Source organism: Pinus tabuliformis, chromosome 5_2 (assembly GCF_031772625.1).
Source record: "Pinus tabuliformis cultivar Carrire ecotype Pingquan chromosome 5_2, CPIR1, whole genome shotgun sequence".
NCBI lineage: Eukaryota > Viridiplantae > Streptophyta > Pinopsida > Pinales > Pinaceae > Pinus > Pinus tabuliformis.
In genome coordinates this window covers 134193506-134205346 of record NC_142306.1, presented here as the reverse complement: position 1 = coordinate 134205346, position 11841 = coordinate 134193506, and the positions used below count along the sequence as shown (strand labels likewise).

The 11841-nt window shown below is 34.4% G+C and overlaps 1 protein-coding gene across 1 annotated transcript; it reads left to right on the top strand.

Moving 5' to 3' along the window:
- The first annotated feature begins 7295 nt into the window (after positions 1-7295).
- On the top strand, positions 7296-11440 carry LOC149157876 (GDSL esterase/lipase 6-like). The gene is made up of 6 exons (XM_089436040.1): positions 7296-7365; positions 7508-7790; positions 7896-8014; positions 10233-10463; positions 10564-10852; positions 10957-11440. The coding sequence occupies exons 2-6, from the start codon at positions 7514-7516 to the stop codon at positions 11268-11270; spliced, it is 1230 nt and encodes a 409-aa protein (XP_089292166.1). The 5' UTR covers positions 7296-7365; positions 7508-7513; the 3' UTR covers positions 11271-11440.
- The last annotated feature ends 401 nt before the right edge of the window (positions 11441-11841 follow it).

The following is an 11841-nucleotide window of genomic DNA, read 5'->3' as shown; positions in this document are numbered from 1 at the left end:
CTGCTGGGTGAGAACCATCAAATTTATGCATATCCAACTTGGGAGGTTGCGGACGGGATTGTTGGTGGGGGGCCCAGAGGTGAAGAGAGTGGCTAGACTCACCCTCACTATGTCCATTGCCAATATACGCCTCCTCATGGGCTTCCTCCTTGCCCTTCGGGATTATGCTCAGGATTATGCTAGTTAGTCAGTCAAGCTGAATTTGGAGGGATTGCAAGGATTGTTCAAGTTTGTCCATCCTCTCATTGGCCATAGCTTAAGCTCTAGTTTCTACCATGCACCGACCTGATGTTCTTGAAATTTGGGACTGCCCAAATTTTTTTTCACTAAGAATTGAATGGTACCACCGTGCTCAGCTCGTTGTCCTGATTCTGATGGGCTAGATCACCAATAAGCGCCCCGGGAGATCTCAGACCACCTTTTTTTTTTTTTTTTGAAAACTCCTAATGGAGTTTTACTCCTTCCTTAGGAATACTGCAGTAGCCGAATCCTCAAAATGTCAATGCCGCCAAAAGTCCTGCAAAAATCATGCCCCGGTATAGGAACCCCACACAACTACTCAGATCAGGTGGATTTGAGAGATCTGAATGGCGGATCAGATAGCTCTGAATGGTGGAACGCATTGCTGCTACGGATCTGATAGATCTAATAGATCGGAATGGCTGGTCTGCTAACTCGAAATTGCGGGACTGATGTCTACTACTGTTGTACCCCTTTGCGCGAGCGGATCTGGCAGAGATGATGCATGATCCCAAGATAGAAAAGGGAACTATGGTCTCGAGGAGTGTCAGGTGCTACAGATCACAATATACATAAGGGTTTGATAGTAGTACTCGGCCCAATGTTTCAGGGTTCTAACTAAGGAGGATGAACCATACCCTTAGCCGTACAACCCGACTACCCTATCATACGGGCGAGTAATCTCTCCGAGTGCTGTTCTCGGTGTACTGTAGCACCAAGACGGTCGATGGTTTATCTATGGCTAGGTTGCAGAGGAGCTAAGGGGCTTCCAATATACCCAAAAGGTACTTGGAAGACAGTCCGTACGCAGTTTTGTCTCATGCACTACTACTCGAAGGGGTACCCACAGGGGTTACAAGGGAGTCCAACAAGTGTGACCACCTCTTGTATTTCCTGCGTGCATGCCTCCCCAAATCCGCAGGTTTATGCGCTCAATGACAGATCCCGTGGTTTAAAGATGTCGGAACACGTCTCTAGCCAAAAAAAATTCTTTTGCTAAGAAATGGAGATCCCACCGGCCCTTGAAAGTGCTCTGATACCACTTGTTATGCTCTTAACCTGCAAAAAGATACCCAAATACAGAATATGTGAATAAAGATACCCAGAACATAGAATAGTGAGAGACAACAACAAATATTTTATTATTCAGAAAGCAATGTTCATTGGCCTCTTCGAGGGGGCAACCTCCAATAGAGCAGAGCTCGATTCAAAAATAAGACACGATGCTCCTCGCAAGGAGTCTCTATCCTTTATATATGAATCATGCATGCAATACCATGGATCAATACCATGGTTTATTAATACCATCTATCTAATACCATGGCCCATTTGCAACTAACTGTGGTCCCGTCATTAATTGCGGGTTAGCCACTTACAATTATTAATATGGGCTTTATTGACTCTTTACTAAGACTCGATCCCACTACATAAATAAGGGGGTTAGGGTGGGACCCTGACACTTCCAATATGAAATCATCTTCTTATCAATTGAGGCACTTGAAAGATTTGTAGCCATGAGCTCAGGTGGGGTTTGTTCACCAATGTTTTTTGAAGATGCACCTTTAAGAGTCTTTGGTCCAAAAAGATTCACAGAAATCTTCTTTGATGCCATTTTCGTAAAAAATAGAAACACATAAATTAGTAAATAATGAAAACATATTAACTTAAATTAACAATAAGTATATCATAAATTTTTAATTTGTATAATCAGATAATTGAAATTAAAAAATATTAACACTAAGAAAATCGCCCACCACCCCGCAGGCAAGCGGGCCGCCAGGGTGGTGCAGGGGGAGGCTATGGCAACAATTCCTACCATTTCTCCCCACATTGATCTCCTTCTTCATCTTCAATCTACCCCTCAAGGGGGAGGCTGAGGGGTAGATTGAAGACGAAGAAGGAGATCAATGGGGTGAGAAATGGTAGGAGTTGTTGCCACAACCTCGCCCCGCGCCACCCCGACGGCCCGCCCTCCCGCGTGGAGGCTGCCAAGGTGGTACAGGGGGCTGCCACAACCTTCCCCTTGTGCCACCCACGTGGCCTGCCGGGCGGGCTGGCATGAGGGGGGATGCGGCAACAACTTCTACCATTTCTCCTGATATTGATCTCCTTCTTTGTCTTCAATCTACCCCTCAGCGTCCCCCTTGAGGGGTAGATTGAAGATGGAGAAGGATATCAATATCAGGAGAAATGGTAGAAGACCCCCAACACCACCCCGCCCGTCCATGGAGTGGTGGGCGATTCCGAGGCTGGGGTTGCGGCAGCTCCACACCATGCCACCCTAGTGGCCCGCCTGCCCCCCTAGGGGTGGCTGGGTGATTCTCGAAACATATGGATTTCAAATTTGCATTAGAGAGTAGGAAGAGATATTTGTCAATGAATAAAAGCATGCAAAATTCATATTTAGTTGGGTGCATGCAATCTACATTGACAGGTTATGATTATCATATTAGGACTTTATTTATCTATAGAAAAGCTTTCAAAATGTTTCATTCGATTAGGAATTTTTGTCTCTCGAGAATTAAAGAAAATTTGGAAAAGGATCCCACATTTTATTCAGAAGTATGTCATAAAAGATAGTTTGGGCCATTATCAAATACTGCAATGTCATGGATGAAAGATTTCTTTTCAAAGCATTGAAAGTGTATGCCAAATAGAGAGACAATACATATTCCAGATAATTTTTTAAGACGAGAAATCTACAACTTATACAAAGAATATGCAGAAGGTGTTGAGGGACATGGCCGGTTTATTACATATCAATATTTTGTGAAGGTATGGAAGAAATAATTCAACAATATCTGTATTCCTAAGAAAACAAGGATGGGGATTTGCAGTACATGTGCTTCTCTTAAATAAAAAAGGGACAAATGTGAAGGGTCAGAAAGAGGTAAGCATTCATAACTTTAACTTTTAAAATTGTATAGTCATCAAGTATGAAAACATATTTCTTAATGGCTTTCTTTTATGTTGTGTAGATTCAATTGTCAAAGAACTTCAGGAGCATCACGAACAACAAACAAATGAAAGGAAAAATTTGTGCAAGCATCGAAAGAAGTGTTATGATAATCTGAATAAATATTTGGGTTTGATAATTGATGGTATGGACTAGAAGAAAACACTTTTACCACATTTTGTTCGCACACCCAAAAATTTACAGGAGGAAAATTTTATTTAGTATCACTTAGTTGATTGTATGGTCTTCAATGGGAAAATGTTGCCAAGGGTGTACTTCACAACTCCAAAATATTCATAATGATGCAAATTTGAGCATAACCATAATTCATGATGTGCTTTCTCATTGGTTTGGTAATCTTCCTGGAGTTTTTTGTATCTACAATTGGATAACACTTGCCGTGAAAAAAAAAATCAGGTTGTTTTTGGATATCTAAACATGCTTGTTGAATTGAGAAATTTTCAAAAGGTAAAGTTTGGTTTCCTTCTTGTTGGGCACACTCATGACCATATTGATCAAATGTTCAGTTGTTTTTCAGTCACACTGAGGAGGAAGGAAGTTGGGGGCTTGCCATCATTAATTGAACGTATTAGGAAATCATACATGCCAGAGCCTACTTTTGATGTGTTGGAAGAAATTGTTGACATGCGAAGGTTTATTTTGGGATCATATGGTGAGGGGAAATGCATTGAACAACTTAATGACATTAACTTCCAACATCAATTTCGTATCAAAAAAATTGATGGGTAAACACTAATATGGGGCAAGAAGTATTCAACTACTACAGAATGGGCACCGTCATCAGGTTTGCAATTTTTGAAGTTCATTCCAAATCATCCAATATTTGCGTCAAAAATATTGTTATTACAATCATTTGGTGAAGTTCATAATGCACGCAGACAAAATAGAGATATAAATTATTCTAATTGCCTGGAAGAAATTAAAAAATGTATTAGATATACATATGAGTACTTTGACATTGCTGATTCAGTTTGGTGGGAGTCATTTTTCAATAATCAAAGTGCTATCATTTCAACACCAACAAATGAAGATATACCTTTGAAAAATCCATTTATTTGGCCACAAAATGTGTCAAATGAACATGAGGAAATAAACATTGTTAAACAACAACAATCTCAAAGTATTATTAATTTTTCATAGGCAAAGGAATGAGACATGTATATTGGTTCCAAAAGATCTCGTGCACAACGTGAAGCCATGGAAGACCTTTATAGGGGTTCAGTATAGGATATTAAGTCGGGTTGCATGATCACAGTGCTAGCAGATGGAAATCCCAATGGCTATCCATTCTAGGTTGCTAAAGTTACAAAGGTATTTACAGAAAATGAGGATGTTACAAGTGTTGAAGTACATTGGTATGCCACAAATACACACCCATTCAATGGTGTGTATAAGCCAGAGATGGTAGTTGACAAAAAAAATGGCGGAAAGAAAAAAAGAAAGGGTACAAATATAAATCATCGCCACACAGACATATTAAAATTGGAGGATGTTGACATACTTGTTTGTGACTTCAATTTAACAAAGAGAGGAACTCTTCGCTTCAAGACGATATAGATTCTGAAAAGGTTGTTACCAGAAGGAATAGTGTTGAGATGGGAGTTTGTTGAAACCAGTCGTAGGTCTAGAAGAATTTTGAAACTTGAAATGGTGGGCATGCATGTGGACTCAGATGGGGCACTAGTTGATGAAAGAGAAGAATATGGAACATCTTCATCAGCATCCAGTCACTCATCTGAAGATGTGAATTCTGATGGTGTGCAAGAAAATATGAGTGATTTTGAATAATTGTTTAACACGGTTTATATAACTGATGTATGCATCATATCTTGAAATATATTTTTTTATTTCCATATGGTGTTAAATGAGAGGTTATGGGTCATTTTTATGTTGATGGATTATATGTCTTAATTATGATAACTTTTATTATTTGGAATTTCTACAATGAAACATTAAATTAGAGATATATTTTATGTTTCATACAATATACAAATAATTACTTTTGAATTCATTTAGTGATGTAATTTGTTCATAATGTCATGGTTTTTTTATTTTATGGTTGAAAAAATTTCAATTTCTTTTGTATCTAGCATGTTATGGTTGAGAACATGTTGAATTTATACTTAAGAAAGAAAAATGTTATTCTACCAAAAACATTAGTGTGTTGTTTTCCTCATAAACAACTTTTTTATCTACACTAAAAATTTGGTTTTACTAGCATTTTGAAGATTGACCCTAAAAAGAAATAAGCGTTCGAGTATCATCACTTTGCACGAAAATTTTGTTTTCACTGCCATTTTTAAAACATGTTCAAAATTGTCCCTAAAAAAAAACATCACAGTTTTTGTTTTTAGCACTATTTTTGATGTTTTTCGGTGTTTTTTTGGCCAGAGTTCCCATTTTGAGTTTATAGTTCCCGTTTCAAAGTTTACATTGTTTTCTCTATAAGAATGGTGTTGTCTAACTATTTTATGTTTTAGAGATTTTAACTTAAATTGGACAAAACAATTTTTGTAGATCGTGAGCTTTTGTTGTTTGTAATTCATGTTTCAATACATAAATTGATTTAAACACCTTCAAAAATAGTTGGGACACTAGCATTTTGAAGATTTCATAGTTCAAAATTGTAATTCGAAAGCTTCAAAACTTAGATCAAGTAGAATACAGTCATACTAATTCCAATTTATCATTAAGTTTTGAGCTTCTAAAAACCCAATTGAGCATTTTCACCTCTTCCCTCACTCTACTTACCTTTTACACTTTCAAAAGTAATTGTTAGTTATTGGACTTACATAGGATCATGGACGTGAACAACTTTGATTAGTGTTTAAATTTTTGAACTTCTCAATCCTCAATTGAACATTTCAACCTACCTCTTCATCTAATTCCAGTATACTAAATGTAATTGCTAGTTATTGAACTTACATAGACACATGGTTATGAACAACTATGATTATTTAATATCTTTTTATAGAAGTCAATTTAGTCACATTTTGGTCAGTTATCTTGAACTATTCATTTTTGATTACGTGATGATCTTAAGATATTCAACTATTTATATTACATAATTAAAATGTATTAGATAATTAGAAATATTGAATTGATTTATCTATTAAAAAACAATTATAATAAGATTTTGAAAATTATTACATATTATGTATTAAAATGTTATTAATTTAACATAATTTACTTTTTTTTTTAATTAATTTCATTGTGAAATAATTAAGTAATATAATATTTATTTCATTAAAATAATTGTAATTTAAAATACTTTCAAAAATATATCTTTTTTATTTTATATATATATATATATATATATATATATATATATATATATATATATATATTACTTTTGTTATCTATTTTTTTTTAAAAAACTACAGATTTAAATTATAAAATATAATAATTTAAATTATAAAATGAACATAACTTTAATAGTCAATCCAATTTTCAGAAGAGTAAATTCGTAAAAGAGTTACACTCCACACTTTGAAATTCAATTTCTTTACCCATATCCTATGAAGACAAGATTTCAACCAGATTACTATTCCAAGTCCTTTTATGGTTGTGCATTTAAAGACATCCTTGTTCTTGTCCACACTTCGCCATTAAAATTCGGGCCAGCAGCATTTAATTGGCTTCTTAGCCTAGAGAGACAAGATTTCAACCAGATTACTTTTCCAAGCCCTTTTATTGTTGTGGCTTTAAAGACATCTTTGTTCTTTTCCACACTTCGCCATTGAAATTCAGGCCATCAGCATTTAATTGGCTTCCTAACCTAGAGAGAAACATTGCGTTGGCAGGAAGAATTGGCTTCCAATCATGTCGCGTGAACAAGCGCGCTATTAAAGTCAACTGAGACAGTACAACGCATTCATGGGCAATGGTATTGTGTCTTCTTCTCAACTACTCTACTCAACAAGATTGAATAGTTTTCCACGTAAGGTTTATTTTCTTATTTTATTTGCTTAGGATTTGGTCAGATTTATTGGAATTAAAATTTGATAAATTTAATTTTTAAATTTATATATAAATTAAAAAATCAATTTAAATAATACAAATCAAATTTGACCTGGGACTCTACAAAAATAACAGTGGAAGATGGAAGATCATCCGTAACCGTGGAAGATGGAAGATCATCCGTAAACGTATGTTATATGTTACATAGCGACCTGGGACTCTACAAAAATAACAATGGAAGATCATCCGTAAACGTATGTTATATGTTACATAGCATTTAACCCATCATTTCCGTGTGAAATAACACCCCGAGACGTTATTGTTTTGCAGAGGGAGATGAGTTTGAGGAAAGTGGAAATGGGTATGGATCCCTCCAATGCAAACCTAGTTTTAGGTGTTTTACTGACCGTATCTTCTATAGTTGGCTCTGTGTTGGGAGGTACACAATCAGTTCCTGCACTCTTCGTATTTGGGGATTCGGCTGCGGATGCAGGGACCAACAACTACATACCCAATTCAAGCGCTCGAGCAGATTTTGCACCTTATGGTCACACATTTTTCCACCGCCCCACTGGTCGCTTCACCGATGGCCGAACTGTATTCGACTTCATTGGTAACCATTATTATGTGTTTTCTTATGCAAAAGATTGGAGCATGATTGAACAATTGATTAGCCCTCGTTCACGGATTAGGCTACTTTTATTGTTTTGTGTTGCAGCTACTAGACTGAACCTGGAATTCCCGCCTCCGTATCTACAGCCAGGAGCAGACTTCTCAGAAGGTGTTAATTTCGCGTCAGGGGGAAGCGGATTGCTGGATTCTACAGGTCAAAATCTGGTCAGTTTCCGCGATCTCTCCCATTTACGCGTTTTATTTAATGGTTATGTTTGAAGGCGCGATTATCATAAAATGGGGAACGACTATGTCTAGTTAAAATCCAGAACCATGAAAATTCATGTGATTGTTGAGAAAAATTATGTAAATATTACTCTCAACATTTTCTCAGAAAACTATGAACCGCCTAAAGATGGTCGTCTTTGTTTGTTTACCCACAACTTATATGTATTTTTCCTTTTAACATCTCTCTCAAAAAAAATTATATATATATATATATATATATATTTCGATCATTTGAATTTTTATTACGTCTTTGTTATAACTATGACATTATTCATATTCATCTTCATCATTCTGCTTTATGTTTATGGTCAAAGCGGCTGGTTCAGGCCTCTGCAGTAAAAAAAAATCTTTGAAAGGGATAACCGTGAATGAAAGGTAGGTGAGAGTAGCGCACCAGTCTACCCAAATATGAGTTTATCTATGAGTTTTTTCCTTCGCAATAATGAAAACTCACCTTAGTATAGTGATCTTGAAAGGTGAATCAAGGTTACCCGTGGCAGGCATAGTTTGTTTTTTCCTTTGATATATGTATATGTCGAAAATAACTATGAAAGGAACAGAGGGACCTTTGATACATATATATATGTATATGTCGGGAAAAAGGAAGAGAAAGACCTGAGTTAACGAGTCAGCTTCTGCTCATCCCAATAGGGATAGGAAAAAATATAAAAATAAACCTTCAACAAAGAATTAAAAGCTACTATGCTAATCACAGGTTTCATGCTTACCTCTTTCGATGATATTTATTTTATTTATTTACCTAAAGCATAAATTTGTAATATTTTATTATTATTTTATATATATATATATATATATATATTAGAAATTTGATTAAAAAATACTTAGAATAAAACATAAATTATAAATTCTATTCATATAAATATGAAAGAAACATTAAATTTATCTATATATTTAAATATAATTTAACTAAAAAAATATTATAATCATTATTAAAATTATATCATCGACGAAAAAAAAAAAAACACATTTTTCCCAATGCCCATAATCAATGTCGATGTGATTCACGGTTACTCAAATGCTCGATACGTAACAACGGCTTCCTACTTAGATGATTAATTTGGGCACATCCAATCTTCTCGCATAAGGTATTCCCGTAGATTCATCCCTTTGACTTCGAGATTCAACACGGCACATGTGGTACCTATTTATCCGTGCCATAAAAATTTTAGAATTGCACGAATACGAATACCAATATGGGGAAATTAACGCGCGACTATGAAGAGGGTAATTAGACGGTTAAACATGTGCGTCAAGATTGCGAAGACCTCCCATATTTAGAATAAGCAAAGTTAATTATGGTTAATATATTAATAATAAAATATATTTTGAAAAACAATACTTATTTTAAATTAAATTTAAAATAATAATAATAAAAAAAGTTATTAGGATGGAAAATTTTAAATTGATTTTCTAATAAAAAACTAATTTATTAATTTAGAAAAATATTTATTTTATATTAAATTTAAAAAGAATAAAAAAATTATATATTAGGATGGAAAAATTTTAAATTGATTTTTTAATAAGAATCTAATTTCATTAATTTTTTAATGAAAAATAATATTAATTATAATTAATGATTTAAAATAGTAATTTTTGTTTTATTTATTATTATTATTTTTAATAAATATTTATAAATGATAATATTTTAATTTTAAATTTTAAATTAATATTTTTTATTTAAAATGTATTATGGTATTAATATTTTTTTTATTTTATTTGTGATTTTGATTTAATATTTTTTTAAATTGTTTTGTTTTGTTTTTAATTTTAATTTTGAACTCTAGACATAATTTTTTTTTATTTGTAATTTTTTATTAATTAAATTACAAATGATTTAAATTGTATAAATTATCTAAATCAAAATTTTAATTCCAATAAATCCATTTAAAAAATAAAAATTAAATACTTCAGTTTTTTTTTACATAATGATAATTTTCACTGTCTTATTATCAGTTTTAAATAAAGTAAACTATTTCTTTAAAACAAAAGATGTATATGGACATTTACCTATATGAGCTATTATTTAATTAATTTTAGTTGTTTCAAAGTACAGATATTTTTCATTATCAGAAAATAAAGCAAAATATAGTAACGTTAGGGAAATGTAAAAATGGTGTTGTTTGATCGTATGCAGAATATAGTCCCAATGAGTGTTCAAATAAATCAATTCGAAAATCTCTCGGCCACGCTCGCTGCAACCACCATGAAACTGGGCGGTAGTTTCGTGCTGTCCAAGTCGTTATACGCAATTCAAGTTGGAGCCAACGACATTGCCTTTTACCTCATGAACCAAACCTACCAGAACACCATATCTGCTCGCGCATTTCTGGAGTTGATGCTCACCACATACAAAGAATATCTGCTGGTATGCTCCAATCCTCCTAAACTTTTCAATATCTCATTTTTTCAGCAGAGTTATATCTTTAAACATTTGGTGTAATAAAATGTTAATGATGATGATGTAGGATCTGTACCATAGCGGAGCAAGGAACTTCGTTGTAGGAGATATATTCCCTTTGGGATGCACGCCAGCGGCTAGGCTTGTTATGATGATGATGAGTAGTGATGAGGGCAACAATTACAGTGGTGCAGGATGTTTGGAAAGTGCGAATCAATTAGTTAATGAATTTAATGATGGGTTTGCGCACATGATTCGTAATCTAAAGGATAATGATGTTATGAGAGATGCTAACATCCTTGTCGTTCATTCTTTCCCTTTCTTCCTCCACGTCATCCATGACGGGAAGACCCATGGTAAGCCCTCCTGTGTGCTAATTGCTGCTCGATGGAAAACCTAGGGTAGATAAGATATATGATGAGTAATAATGGTTATATCTTTCATGGTGGTGCGAGTGCAGGGTTTTGGGAGACAGAGACGGCTTGTTGTGGAGCAGGGCCCTTCAATGCAGCAGTGGACTGTGGAAAGGATGTGCCGGAGGAATATCGTGGGAGATACAAGGAATTTGTGTGTAGCCATCCAGAGAAATATTTGTTTTGGGATGCAACACATAGGACTGACAAATTTCATGAACTTCTTGCTGAACGTATTTGGAGTGGGGATTCATCTTCCATTTCGCCATTCAATCTAGAAACACTTGTTCAACAGCAAACCCATCTCGGATTGCAATACTCGGCACTTTCTGATAGTGTTAATTCAGCTGATGAATTGTAGGACGATGTGGTTTAGAATTGAACAGAATGCAACACTTTTCTCAAATAACTCAACTCTCATAATGGAGATATATTATGAATTGCAGAGATGATTTGGTTTTGAATTGTAAAGAAATGCAATACTTCTTCTCAAATAACACAACTCTCATGGTAGATATATATTTTGCTGTAGTGGTGAATTGCACATCATCTTATCTTTCCTTGCTCGCAGTACAAAGCACTTACTAATGGAAGAAGAAAATGGTTATTTTTAATTATTATTTTAAGGTAAAAATTGATATAAAAATACTTTACTTAAAATAAGGAGTGGTCTAATGAGGTGGAGGAATTGTCAGGATGGCTAAAAGTGGCCGGAATGCAGGGAAATCTTTTTCAAAAAATCTTGTAGAAGTAGTGTTTGAATAGTGTTTTTGATGGTGGAAATGGATTCAACACCATCAAAAATGTCTAGAACACCTAAAATTTTGAAGTTTAACAACTATAACTTGGATTTACAAAAATCTTTGCCAGATTTTCTCTAAATATAACGAGAATTTACCTAACTTTCCATGCAACTCCTCCTCGTAGTTAAA